At 36.5% G+C, this 15,382-nt stretch overlaps 1 protein-coding gene across 2 annotated transcripts in view; it reads left to right on the top strand.

The window, feature by feature from the left end:
• Positions 1-15,114, top strand: part of tgfbr3 (transforming growth factor, beta receptor III) — a 107,667-nt gene extending 92,553 nt beyond the window's left edge. For both annotated transcript variants that reach the window (XM_053499584.1, XM_053499583.1), the window contains exons 15-17: positions 2,077-2,112; positions 4,397-4,504; positions 9,788-15,114. In XM_053499584.1, coding sequence (XP_053355559.1) covers positions 2,077-2,112; positions 4,397-4,504; positions 9,788-9,906 — 263 coding nt within the window. In that variant the 3' untranslated portion in view covers positions 9,907-15,114. The remainder of the gene's footprint in view (positions 1-2,076; positions 2,113-4,396; positions 4,505-9,787) is intronic.
• The last annotated feature ends 268 nt before the right edge of the window (positions 15,115-15,382 follow it).

Raw genomic sequence — 15,382 nt, 5'->3', positions numbered from 1 at the left:
TGATGAGGAGTGTCCTTACACGTGCATTCATTCGGTTCCCCTTTTGCTCTACAGGAGATCTGGAAAGTTGCCAAGCATCATGTCTTTATAATAATGACCTAATCTGAGCCTGGGTGATTTCAGCCTGCTCTTCAGTCTTGGCTGAGTTAGATTTAGTTAGTGAGCCAAATGTGACTCATAGCACTGCTGGAGATTTCAGCATGCTAATCACCCGTCTTGGTGCCTATATGAAATGAGGCATGGTGACCATAAATTAGTTCATTAACCTCACTCAGATCCAGTTGGTAAACGATGCGTATGTGAATCTGTAAGCGACTGCACAAATCAAAACACATTTTTCACAACACTCACCAGTCCCACACATGCTATCAGCTAAATTGTATGTTGAATTTTGTCTAAATCACTATTACATTAACAGAATTTGCAGATCCATTCCTGTTGAAGAGATTATGTTTAATTTGCTGGAGCCGTGACTTCTAAATCCCTGGTGAGGATTAGAAGTGCAAATATGACGTAGGCATACTGAAAAAAAGTCTCAGAGCTATGCTTTGAAGACAAAGACATCTCTTATGCAGAGATGGCAAAGAAAACAGGCTTCTTTTGAAAAGACTGGATAGTATCCCTGGTGGAGGCTCATCTACAAATCAAAGCGGACCGTTTGAGCATGCTGACCAAATGCTGCTTTTACTGCAGGGAGATTATTTCTCTTAACTTTTAGTAAATATGAAGTTTTGTTGGAAAAAGCGAAGCTCATATTCACATCTATATTAAAATGATATCATATACAGTTTGCATAGTTAATGCATAATTAATTTGATGTGATTTTCCAAAAATAACACTTTGTTATTTAAATTAAATACTTAAATAAATATTTAAATACATTAAAATGTATGTTTTTTTTAAGCAAACAAAATTGTACGAGTGTTGCATTTAATACCAGAAAATACAGTTCATTCTGAAATACAGCCGTATTACAGGTCACCTGGTTTGAATGCAGTTTAGTAGTGCAGTGTTGTGTAAAAGTGTTAATCATTCAGCAAAGCGAAGAGTTTGGCCACCTTGTAGAGCTGGCTAGAATACAGACATATGCACATGGCCTTACTTGTCATTCTCCTCCCTTCTTTCTCTATTGGGATCCAAACTGACCACAAAAGGTGGTGGAGAGAACAGAAAGAGAGTGTTTAAACTTGGGGTCAGGAACACTGACCGAGTCCTAAGTTGCTTGGGCCAATCCCTGCAACTCATGTCTTTATTAGAGCTGCTAGGTGGAGCAGAGCTGGGAAAGCTTGAAATGTTTGGAGGAGTGAATAGACCTCTGTGAGAACCCTGACAGTTTCTTAGGGAGCTACTCATCATTTAGCCTTTTGTGTTCCCTGCCTTTATGAGGCATTCTGTAAATCTCTTTAAGTGATCCTGGGATTTATTTTGATTGTTAAGGTTCTGGGGTGTTACATGTGCAGAATGTACAGCTATTGTGTTTTTTGATTCCTATGATGAATTTGTGCATGTTTTTGGATTTTGTGAGAATGTACACTCCCTTCTACTTGCCCTCACAAATTCTTGTTTGATGGCTAATGGCATGACACTACATTTTCCACGTTATAAGCTGGACAGAAAGGATAGGGTGTCTGTGTGAGTCTTTCATTCAGTCTGTCATCAGCACAGTTGAAAACCTGAAGGTGTTTCTTCCAGAATAGCTGCCTTTGTGCCCAGCTAATGGCACTGTGCCAGTGTGACCCTGATGCCCGCAGCTACACAGAAACTATTGTGAAGCGTGATCGAAGATCATTAGGGGTAATTAGAGGCCTGAAACCCATCCACTCGGATCGCCAGGCAGAGGAGTCGCTCAGGGGTTTGGCCTGTTCTCTGGAATGAGGAGCTTTTGCCAGTTCTTGTATGTCTTCAGGTTCCTGTGGGCTCAATTCCAAACCACATGTGACTTTTGAGAGTAATTTGTCCCATCTGCTGTGATAAGAGTGTAGCTCACTCTGCTATATCATTGCTGTAGTTACTGTACAGTATGTGTTATTTAAAGGTATATTTTTTTATTTGAACCCCTCTTTCTTTTTTTTTCAGATTCCATATCCAACACACCTGGGCCTTCAAGTGACAGTAAGTTTTTATAATTCTTTAAGGCTTTTTATAGATTGTAGTCTGAAGGTATATGGGTTCACCACTGAGTAGAGTTTAATCATTTTTAAATCAAAGTGTATGATAATGAGTTTGTAATATAGGTTTAATCAAATGTAACCAATATATAGAGAAAAATATTTGAATAAATCTAGAATAAAAACACAGCAAAAGGGACATAAAAATGGACAGTCTTTAGGGATGTGTGATATGGACCAAAGATTATGGCTGAGTATTTTAAACCGGATTCATGATACATCTATATCTCAGTGTTTTCTACAGGTATGTGCGATATTACAGGCAATGTTATTTAATTAACAGTGATTGACAGAAGATGCAAAAAACATGTTTTTACTCCTTGTTTGAAACATGCTGCAAACTATAAAATGAAGTATATGTAAAATAAACACCCTGCATAAAGTACGAGAATGCCTCTTCAGTTCTGAATAACAATAAGAGATTGATGAAAATAAAATATAACATTAAAAATGTAAACATAAAAATTACATCAGGCTTACTTGCTCTGATGAAGTAGTTACGTTTTCTACTAAGTTTCTGAAATTGTCGTAAAGGTAAATAAATACACACATTAAATTTATGTTTTATTAGACCAACCACTCGAAATATATATATATATATATATATATAGAGTACTGTGCAAAAGTATTGATCCCACCCTCCTTTCTTTCATATTTTGCCTACAAAGAGCATACTTATTAGAATATTTTAATTTCTTGAGGAATAGTTCTCCAGGCTTTCTGATTGATTTTTTTTGGTACTCCTTTTTGCTCCTTTACTCCTTTCATTTTCAGTCCAGTCCCTGTACTTGACCAGTTTTAGAGAAATTTTGAGGTTCGTTGAGCCACACAGTGACCCATGAAACATTCAGGCATAAAACCCTTTTCATGGTGACAATATACTGGTGATATCGAACGTTGAGTGGTTGGAACAGATAAGAGGAAAAATGAGGTTGCTGCTGAAGTTGTTATATAAACAAGCAATTTTTTAATTGTATCTTTGGACATCTGCAGCCAGTCAGAGTAAAATTTGTTTTATTTAATTTACACTACCAGTCAAAAGTTTGGACACATTTTTTAATTCCATTTAATTTCTTGATTTTTTTCTACATTGTAAAAAAAAAAAAACATGCCGAAGGCATCTAAAATACATATCTGAGGTGCCACAGTATAAATTGGGTAATTTCAGAGGCTGGTAACTCTAAATGAACCTTTCCTCTGCAGCAGAGGTTATTTTTGCTCTTGCTTTCCTAGGATGGTCTTCATAAGAACCAGTTTCATCATGGTGCTTGATGGGTTCTGCAAATTCACTTGACAATACTGTTATTGGAAGGACTCTCTCAGAGCAGCTGACCTTTGTGTCTTAAACTAACAACTGACAGTTGTTACCTAATTAAATAACTCCATATGTGTTATCCCAGAGTTTTGAAATCTCCAGTATTGCTCTTGAATGTAGAAAATAAATCTCTAAACAAATAAACAATGAACTAGAAGTTGTGTCCACACTTGACTGGCGCTGTACATGATTTTATTACATTTCATATAAGGAAATATATGTAACAGTGTGTGAAGGCTTTGCAGCACAAAGTTTAAGATGCTCTTTGTACTGCAGGTTACAGTGTTAATGCCGTGCTGAACACATTATATTGTCATTGCAACTATTCGACTTTTAAATGTCGTACTATTGGTTTGAACTAGCATGGTAGCATCTGCAACTAGCAAGACTAGCAACAAGGTAATACAAGTCAAGTACACCACCAAGAGTACAGAGAGTGTGAATAAGGAAGGATGTAAACACTCGTACAGTTTTAGGAAAGGAACAGGTCTTGCAACACAAAATCTAATCATGCCGATATAAATTATATAGTCTCATTGTCTCATGTCGTGTTTTAAAATATATCAATATACCATAAAATTTCCATAAATAGTATGACCCAGCCCTACAGATAGATAGATGGATAGATGGATGGATGGATGGATGGATGACACTGCCTTAGAGCAGTTGGACATAGTAATCCCTTTTAAACATCATAAAAAAATGTCATAAAAATAGTCTTTTCCATTGGCGATATTAAGCATGACTTAAGTAATAGGAAAAACAGTTCAGTTGGAAAAACACTTTGTTTGACAATTGTAAGCTTCTGTGTGTTTCAGTTTCAGGCGCTCCTGAATGTTTTTGCAGGTGATTGAATTCTTTGTCATGAATGTTTATCAGCGTTTAATATGCTATATTAATTCTTCTCTTATAGCACACGTTTATGTCCTGGACACTCCTACCGTGGTTGGCATTGCCTTTGCAGCCTTTGTAATAGGAGCTCTCCTTACAGGCGCCCTCTGGTTCATCTATTCACACACAGGTCAGAGTCTGCCTAGATTAATGCATCTCTCTCTCTCTCTCTCTCTCTCTCTGTCTCTCACACACAAACACATACACATGTACACAACCTGGACTTTCACTGTTAATGCATTTCTAATAGAAGGTTATGGAAGGTTATCGTCCTGTCAAAACAGGAAATGGGAAAAAGTTCCCGTTTTGATCATGGAAAAAGCTACCCAGTGCTGACAGAATAATAACAATAACATAAGACTCACTGTGATGTAACTACTTCTTGTTTATAAGCTGAAACCTGGATACTTCTCTGTTTTCAGCTATTGGAGGTGGCATTAATGATCCAAAAGGCATTCAGGGATATTCTGGGTACAATAGAACTGGGACTGGAATTCCCCTTTGTTTGCTTCGAAGGTCTCACAGGAAAACATGTACAAACATACTGCATATACCCACACACATACACACATGCACTCTATACTGGATGCCAGGATTTTACACACACAGATTAATGCCATAACATTACAATCACCTGCCTAATATTGTGCAAGTTCCCCTTTTGCTGCTAAATCTGTTCAGACCATGCACTGTAATATATTTTACCAAGATATTAGCGCTACCACTTGATCTCTTTTCCATGTTCCACAAACCATTCCTGAACAGTTTTTGCACCGTGACAGGGCACATCATCTTGCCGAAAGAGACCACTGCCATAAGGGGACACCGTGGGTATGAAGGGGTGTACTTGGTCATGGACACTTTGACCAGAGTGAGTCTACACAGCTACTGTAGAGACAACTTCATGTCTCTATCCCCATAAGCCTTAAGCATCCATGACCCTGTTGCGAGTTCACCGGATGTCCTTACTTGGACTGATTTTGGTTTGTAGTAAACAATGCATATTTGAAACCTAGACTTGCCATTTTGGAGATTCTCTAACTCAGTCATTCAGCCAGCACAGTTTGGCCCCTGTCAAAGTCGTTCAGATCCTTGTACCTGACCTTTTTTCTTTGCTTTCAACACATCAGCTTAAAAAATTGACTGGACAGGTGTTAGTGCAATAATATATTCAGTGTTATTCATGTAATATGTCAGTGTTTTTAATGTTATGGTTAATCATGTATAATAACACTTCTTGCTATGGTTTCTACATTAACACCAAATGGTAGCATTTCTTCCCCAAACAACAACTCACATGTGCACATTTTGCTGTTTAACAATACAAAAATAATAAAATGATTTTATATAACCACAGCACCTGCTAGGCAAAAATAAACACGCAGAATGTCTTAGAGCACTCTCAGAACGTCCAAGGGCAACACGGTCGATTTCAGGGGAATGCTATGTGCAGAATGTAGAGAAAGAAGCTGCTACACTGCTCCAGCAATTCCCTTCATGGTTTTTTTCACAGTGATCAATTTAATTACACTCAGGAGGAGTCACATCCAGAGTTGGTATAGTGCCAGCAAGCTGCAGCACCATTAATCTGCTTAATTTTGAGTAGTGGTAGTAGATCATATTTCCTGGATCGAACTAAAGTCAAACTAATAATAACCGTTAGTTTTAGGTCTTCTTGTTAATCTTCATTCTTATATAATCCTGGCAATGCACGAGGGTTTGTGTGTGGAACTAAAGTAAACGTGATATTAAGTGTCGGGGAGATTATCTTTATCCACCTGTTTGTGCTGGAACATCTGCAGAACATCATGCAATTTTATCTTACATGCTTCCCGCAGAGACACAATTTAAAAGGTCATTTGCTTATTATAATTATAAAATCTTGAAGTTTTTTAGTTTTGGCCCTCCCTAGCTTTATACTCACCAGCCACTTTATTAGGTACACCTTGCTTGTACAGGGTTGGACCTCATTTGCCTTTATAACTGACTTAATTCTTCATGGTATAGAATCAAGAGGGTGCTAAAAACGTTCCTTAAATATTTTGGTTCACATTGACATGATAGCATCATGCTGTTGATGCAGATTTGTCAGCTACACATCCATTACACCATGTCTATAGGTGCTCTTTTGGATTGAGATTTAGTGACTGTGGAGGCCATTTGAGTACAGTAAACTCATTGTTATGTTCAAGAAACCAGTTTGAGAATTTAGCTTTATGACATGGCATGTTATCATTTGGTCATAAGGGAATGGCCATGGTCAGCAACAATTTTCATGTGGTTCGGAGCACAATGTGTGCCAAAAAAAGATCCCCACACCATTACACCATTACCAGGAGCCTTGAAGTGTTACAAGCAATACAAGACATGAAACACTACTATCCACATGTCACAGTAGAAAATGAGACTCATCAGACCAATTTTTTTCCAATTATGGTGACGCTACAATTAACATAGGCTCACCAAAACTGGACAAATAGAAGACCAGATACCTAGACTGGTTCAAGCTGATAGAAAGGCTTACAACTGTTGCCTGGCCATTCTCTCCTGACCACTGCCATCAAAAAGGTACTCTTACTCAGAGAATTGCTGCTTACTGGATATTTTCTCTTTGTCAGACCAATTGCTGTAAACCTTAGACAAGTTTGTGGGTGGAAATCCCTATGGATCATCAGTTTCATTTTAGAAATACTCAGACCAGCCTTATCTTCCTTATTCTGATGCTCAGTTTGAGCAGCTTAAGCAGTTGAACAGGCATACCTAATGAAGTGCGCAGTGAGTGTGCTGTACATCTCACTTTCATTGCTGAATGTGCTCTAACATTATGACATCATACAAAGCTCCTAAAGTGCTCTTGTATTATTACATACAGTATACTGTATGTACAAAACCAAAGAATTGACATGAGGGTAGACAGTTTTTTTTTTAAAATGAAGCCCATTTCTGTAATAATAATAAATAAAAAAAAACACAGGCTGCATAATACTGGTTTGGGCGAACCACCATGGTCATTCTTCCTGGGTTGCCAGGTTCAGTGGTTAACCCTTTTCAGTCATTTAACTTTTTACATAGCAAACTGTTGCCTCATCTGATTGGAATACCCTTAAAAGGAGTTGTTTGGTACATGAACAATAAACTGCAAGATGTTACGGTTTTCAGAGCAGCCTAAAATATTGCAGTTATTTTAAAGATGACTAAAACATGAGCAAAAAATAAGACGGTGTTCTTTTCCCTGGAGGCAAAAATCAACCAAATGCCAGATAAAGCCTAGCGGGTTCAAAGTAGAAAAATCTGACTTTTTTTTTTTTTTTTTTTTTACACTACATGCTCTCTATATACAGCAGTGTTTCCATTTAATCTATATTTACATTTATTTAATTGGCAGGCATTCTTTTCCCAAAATGGCTTACAAGCGACGTACAATCCAATTGAAGCACAGAGTGGAATTTCATATTAAAGAAACCTTTGGATCCAAATGTATAGTACACATGTATAGTAGAATACTACTGTAGTTTGTCAATCAGTACATGTCTACTGTCTGTTTTAGGACATAAAATCCCAACCTTATGGTTTATTACGTATAATCTGAACCACTGACAAATCATTGCAGTGATAATGCACTAATACACACTTATATGTACAGATTTCAGTGTGTACAGACTTGTATGTACAGATTTAAGTAGTGCATGTCCTTTTGTAAAAGTCTTTTGTTACGGATTGAGAACTGAGATAAACGGCATAGTGCTTGAGTTAAATGCTGTTTACACCTTATTTAGTGTACACGTTTAACTTAACCTGCATCAGAAAGGAAGAAAAATACTATTTCAATTGACATGTGTCCATGAGGCGAGGGGAAAGAGTTGGTGTGATGAGGTGAGTAGGAAGAGAAGAGGATACAGTACGAGTTGAGGAGGAAGCGAAACAGATATAAGGTAATTAGGAAGCATGTTGGGAGTGGAAGAAGAAAACAGAATGTCAGGTGAGGAGGAAGAGAATGTGATGTGAGCTGATTAGGAAAAGAAAGGGATGTACAGAATGTGAGCTGATTAGAAAGAGAGGAAGATGTGAGGTGAGGAGGAAGAGGAACTGGTTAACTGCAGGCCAAGGGAGGAGCAGGGCTGATTCGGCTCGAGCTGCTTGGCCAAACATTTCTGGCAGACATTAGCGGCAGTGGGGCCTAGAAAAGGGAGAGGCAGACCGAGTGTGGGTTCAGCAGTGGGGAGCCCGGTCACACACACAAGAACATAAATACACACACACATACTCGCATAGAAACACTTATACCGTTCCAAATTCAGCTGCTGTAATTACCCAATCCAATTACTTTTTCACATTCTTTTCTCTTTCTCTCTCTCTCTCCCTCACACATGTTGGTCTCACAATTCTTATTAAAAAAAAACAACTTTGTAAACATTTCCCTTATGCAGAAGTTGCCCAATATACCCCATCAAGATATAAATCATTGCACAACCCTCTTGCCAAGACCCATACAACACACATGGTTGCCTCACACGTCTATTGTGTTGGGTTTGAATCATGATCTCCCATGTGTGCAGGGACTTTACATGTTCTCCTTGTTCTTGGTACTTTTCCCCTGGGGGCAGTACTCTGGTATCTTCCCACAGTCAAAAGACTTGTGTAGGCTGACTGGCATCTTTGCATTTTCTGTAGTGTATGAGGCTATGTGAGTGTGTGCACTTGTGTCCTACAGTGGGTTGGCATACACCTGGTTGTACCCTAGCTTGTTCACTGATTTCCCTGAAATGGGCTAAAGACTCAATGTAATTGAGTTACACTTAAATTACAGGTTTACAGTATTTAAATGGTGTGTTCTAACTCCCTATTGTTTGTATAGAAAACTCATATACCAATATGACCAATAACAAACAATGGTGTTTAGCATAGTAAAACATATAATTGTTTTACAATATTATTTATTTATTTATTTATTATTTTTATTTATTTTTTTATTTTTTTTTACATCTGAGGAAGGAGACTCAATGCTTTGTAACAGCCATGATGCTCTCAGCATGAAAAAGTCTTTAGGAAAGAAGAGTTTACACTTTTTTGTTACCAAATTTTTGGGTGTTTTATTTTTGTGAAAGAGACAGAGCGTAAGAGAGACAGCGGCACTGTGGTGAGGGTTTATGTTCCACGATGTCAAATCTAACAATAAACTATTAAAATGCCTAAATTCTTCATAAATGAATTAAAGATTGTAATCATTGGCAAATTGCTATGGCACAGGTACAATAACTCACTCCAGACCTTGCGGTCATACAAAAACAATAACTCTGCTTGATGCAGCGCTGCATCTCATCAGCATCCATTTCAGATAACCATATGGTCAGTCATGTGTTATTCCTTCTATATTAAAACAAGTTTACTCTCTCTCTCTTACTTTTTTCTCCAGGTGATCCTGCGGTAAGGCAGAATGTGCCCAGGTCTCCTCCTGCCTCTGAGAACAGCAGTGCAGCTCACAGTATCGGCAGCACTAAGAGCACACCATGCTCCAGCAGCGGCAATGCATAGCATGTGCACAAACACACACACTCACACACACACCCACACACAGAGCGAGGGCCCGGCAGGTCACCACATGGGGCTCGGATCACATGAATTTTTCAACATCATCAATCTTGGATGCTTTCTGAACATAAAGAACCGAATGCGTCTTGTAGAACATCACAGCTTGTAACCTGCTCAATTTTTATCCTAAAATAGTCGGGAATGTGAAAAAGGAGAAGAAACAAAGCCTTGACAAAATGTGGATGAAAGATGATAAAATGCTGTTGAGGAACCAGGCATGAAAAACCCCTTACAGCAGCAGGTTTAATTTTTTCCCCAAATACGGTTGGAAACGTCTGTTGATAACAAAGCTTGTTTACTGCATTCGTTTTTATGGTGTGGAAGAAGCTGGAAGATGAGGGAGTCCGATGCTGGGCGTGTGGTTGCACAACGTTTCAGTGCGCCAAAGCAAGCATGATTTCTATTCGGGCAAGATTTCAGCCAATTCGTAATTAATACAATGCCTGTCTGGTTTCAGAGCAATAATAATTCCAAAGGGAAAAAACAGACTGCATATTTGACACAAACTACTGCATTTTATCCGTTGACTAGACATTTATAATCCATGTTCCAGTGAAAAAAGCTTTCAAGAAAGTTTTTGTTTTTTAATTTTATGTTCCACAGGTGTATTTTTTTTCTGCAGGACTTGTTAGAACTACCATAAAAGCATCACAGCCAAACCAGCACTTAATCCAATAATATATACATATATGCACTTATACATTACAAGTGTTATAATATAACAGAGCCTAAGTGCATTAACCTAGCAAAAGATATATATATACTAGATCAAAGTATTAAAAATACAACCAGCAATGAAATTGTGTTTCCATGTGGAACAGGTTTTTACATGACATATACATGGCATGATTTTTAGGGATACTGTTGGGTTAGTATTGGGATTAGTAGTCAGGGTTAGAATTGGGGAGATTAGTCAGGAAATTATCATTCTGTAGTGAAGAACCTCTTCAGTTGCATTTTCTGAGCCATCTTTAAAATGAAATGATTATAGTTTTTAAAACATAACTTGTAGTTTGTTCCATCAGTTTAAAAATAAGCATTAATTTTATTATTTAGCATCTTAATTTAAACTGATCACTATGGACCTAATATAGTATTATTCATTTAAATATCATTATACCTATTATATTGTTGTTTTTTTTGTGTTTTTTTTTACAATTACTATTATATAATTGGTCACGTTTTTTCTTTTTTTCTTTTTTGTCTTTTTACAATACGGACTATTGGTTATTGCATGTTATTGGTTGAGACTAAGCCAATATTATACCAATAACTTGTCAATAATAGGGAAAAAAATCTTATTACAGTATATGGGTTCTACAGGTTTGTGATATTATTTTTGAAATAGAAAAACGCAACACTATTGGGTCCTTTAGTGTCAATTATTTTTTATTTTTTTATCAGATAGTACACTTTATATAAGGATCTATTGTAAAAAAAAAAACATATATAAATATACATATATAAATATATTTTTGTACATAAAATTTTGATAAATAATTTCACAATGAAAATTATCCCACAATATTTTCCTAAAGCTGTCTAAATTTTAAGCCAAGCTAAATATTTTTCTTTTTACGTTTAATATGCGTAGTATAAAGATATACAGTGCCTATATAAGAAATCATTTGAAAAAAATATTTATTTATAGATATATGTGCAACAAATATATAATGATTTTGGCTTAAACATTAGAGCAGTCTTCCAGACATTTGGAAACATTTTGGAGCATCTTTAAGAAAAAGCTTGATGTACTGTAGATATAAGGAGAAGCTACAGGAATATGGAGAAGCAGAGCTTAGAGATTGGGCTGAATCTATTACAGACCCTATCTGACCATTTATAAAGAGAGAGTAGTTTATTAACAGATTACATTATCTCTGTCGTGGCTTTTATGTATTATTTGTGTATAGCATGCAATGTACATTTAATGTATAAAAAGATGTAACTTCAAAATTATCAAAGTGATTCCATCATAAAAAATTCCCCAGTGTTGAATTGGAAGTGTTTAGCTATGTACGCTATGCAGCCAAAAGTTTGCGTGTGACACCTGACCATCATACTCGTATGTGCTTTTTAAACATCTCAGTCCTCCTTTATTTTTGTAATATACTTTATCAGTATGGGAAGGCTTTCCACTAGATGTTGGACCATGGCTGTGGAGATTTGCGCACAAGAGCATTAGTGAGGTCGGGCATTGAGGACTGGTTTCCAGTTTATCCCAAATGTGTTTATTGAAGTGGTGGTTAGGGCTCTGTGCAGGACACAGTTCTTCCTGGCAAACCATGTCTCTGTAGAGCTTGCTTTGTGCACAGGAGCATTGTCATGCTGTGACAGGTTTGAGCCTCTTAGTTCCAGTGAAGGGAAATTGTAATCCTGAAGCTAACAAGGCCATTCTAGACAATGTGTATTTCCAGCATTGTGGCAATACAGTGTTTGGGGAAGTACCACATACATGTATGACTGTGATATTCACCAACTTTTGGCTGTATAGTGTAGTTGAACACAGTAGTAAAAGAAAAATAATTGCTGCTTGATAGCTCTGTAGACTTAGAGCAACACCTTGGCCAAAAGGAAATTTGACAGCCTCTTTTTTTTTTATCTTGCATGAAGAAATTTTAATTTCTGCACCATTAATCTACTAATCTGCCACATGTAAATAATCCATTTTTTAAAAAAGCACCAGGTAAAAATAGGTTAAACTAACATTCCAACTAACATCTCATTATTGTATTATCATTGTTGTTATTGTATATTTCTTTTGCATTTCCATATAGGCCTTGTTTTATATGTGTTTTTGCTAGGTGTCCGTGCAAAGTGTAGCCAAAGCGATTCCCACCGTCACAAACAAACATGAATGTTGCCATTTTTAAACATGCCTTAATGTCAGATCACATACTTGTGAAACGATGTGACTAAAGAGGGGAGCTGGTTTGGCTTGGTTTGCTTTGTACACAGCGCTTAGCATGTGAAGCTTCATAAACTCTGTGCATCTCATAACTGGGTCACTTGCTGCAGAATTTGTAGAATGTATTTTATTTTAAAGCTTTGATGTGCGTGTAAACTTGTATAGATGTCTTTAAAACAGAGCAAACAGAGTATGAATATAGATATAGATAAATATGTATGTGTATAAAGATATATTTTAAGAAAAACTTTAACCTAGAGCCAAGCTATGATTTTATGATCATAAACTGTGAATTTTTTTTTCTTTTTTAGCTTATTTCTGTAGATATGGATATGGGACAATCCAAAATAACACTGAGTTGCCAGTTTATTACATCCACCTACCTGCTGTGCTGAAAATAATAAAGTATTAAAATTACATCTGCTCAGTGATGGGCCTGAAGTGGTGTGTTTAGGATGGAAGGCAGGATAGATGGAGGCTGACACATACGTAGCATTATACATAAGAGATTAGACTATAGCTCGTAATTGCTTTCATAACATGCGGCTGGGTAGTAGATTGATCTGATAAGCTGGAAACTCTGTGTTAATCTTTATTTTTGTTTCTTTTATGTAGCAATTTGGTGGTTTACATATAAAGTATATGTTTAATATATGTAATGCATATATGCACACACACAGATCATCCATAACATTGATACAAAGGCCGGTCTGTCTGGTCCGATTCCACAGAAAAGCCAATGCAGCACAAATTGAAGAGGAAAAAAGTTGATGTTGGCAGAAAAGTAACACTCATTGCATCACACCGTGTATAAAGCTTAGCGGGCAAAGAGTTCAAAGTTGATGATCTGGCCTCCAGATTCCTCAGATCTAAATCTGATCAAACATCCGTGGAATGTGTTGGACAAACAAGCCTGATCCATGAATGCCCCACCATGCAACTAAGCTGCTTTTAATGTTATGGCTAATTGGTGTGTGTGTGTGTATCTGTGTGTCTAGTTTGTGTGCCTTTTTTTTTACATCATACAATCATATGCTTTCATGTAAACGCTATACGTATGTGATGTATGTGAGTATGCATATGTGAATGATTTTGCCACGTCTAAAACTATAGAGATTATTTCTTTTTTCAATATTTTAATTGAGTATCATTAACAACTATTAACCAAACTTAATTATATCAAGCAAAGAAGCAAACGAAAACCAGTCACCCTATTTACTCCAATGCAAGGTTGGGTAAAATCCTGTGGTTTGCTGAGTGAGTGAGAGTGGGCAAGAGTCCAAGGATATTTTCTCAAATTCCAGTAACACAGAAGGTGTATGACTTCTTCGAAGACTTTCTCATTCATGAAAAATGTACCGAATGTCAAAACCATTTTAGAAGCAAAATACTTTTGCAAAATGTATAAACAACAAAAAAAAACTCGTTTTTGAGAGCTAATGAGAGCTAACTCTAAAAGCTATGAGAATAAAAGGATAACAAATGAGATTTTCTTCCATCTTAAAAATAAAATTGAGTTTCATTATATTCTAACTGCTCTAACTGTTTTTGTCTTTTTATTTTATTTTATTTCTACTCTGTTTGTTTAAGACTGTTGGCATAAAAATGTATTCCCAAAACAACTATGCTGTCATGCACATTGTGAAATTGGAAATTATTTAAACAACATATTCCACTGTAGTCACATTAAAAGCACACATTCCTAGAACGGCAGATATTTGTTTATGCTTTGTATTTGTCTGAATGTTTGTTGTATATCTACCTCATGTTTCTGGTGTGTATGAGTGATTGTCCAGAATGTGCGTGTGTGTGTGTGTGTGTGTCTATCTTATTCAGTTTGAGTAGCTTTGTGTGCTGTTTTCCATTACATGTGCATTGTAAGAATCACTAAAAGCTGGATTTTTATACCATATATTTAGTACATGTTAATGTGAAGTTAAAAAGAAAAAAACACTCAAAGCCGCTCTGTTGACAATTCAGGTCCGTCTGTTGGCTGTCGTTTCTAATCGTATGTGAAGCTTTTCATTTGTCTGTAAATAAACTGTGCTGTAAATATGCATTCTCTTTAAATGTCCTGTGTATATATATATATATATATATATATATATATATATATATGTATGTATAAAAATAAATCCGTATAATCATCACTAAAATGTGGTTGTACATCTTTGTGGTTTAAATTTTTTTGTGTTTTTTCAAATCCAGAATGTACAGCTTTAAATAAATCTTTGTTGCAACTATGGTGTTGTGAGACGTTGTCTCGGAATGACACGCATTCACATAGTGTTAGCATTGGCTCTGAACGCGTATAGTTGTACTCCCCTTTCTAGGGCGAGGTCGTTAAAGGATGTAAGTTGTGTGAACATTAAGCTTTATGAGTACACATGCACGCACTGTATTTTCTTTGAAGAATTCTAAACCAAGCTTTTATTAAAAGGAAAGTTTGGACAAAAAAAAAAAAAATCTAATCTACATAACATTCCCTTACTGTATATTCCAAATGTAGTT

Source organism: Clarias gariepinus, chromosome 6 (assembly GCF_024256425.1).
Source record: "Clarias gariepinus isolate MV-2021 ecotype Netherlands chromosome 6, CGAR_prim_01v2, whole genome shotgun sequence".
Classification (NCBI taxonomy): domain Eukaryota; kingdom Metazoa; phylum Chordata; class Actinopteri; order Siluriformes; family Clariidae; genus Clarias; species Clarias gariepinus.
This window is presented reverse-complemented; position numbering and strand designations above follow the sequence as displayed.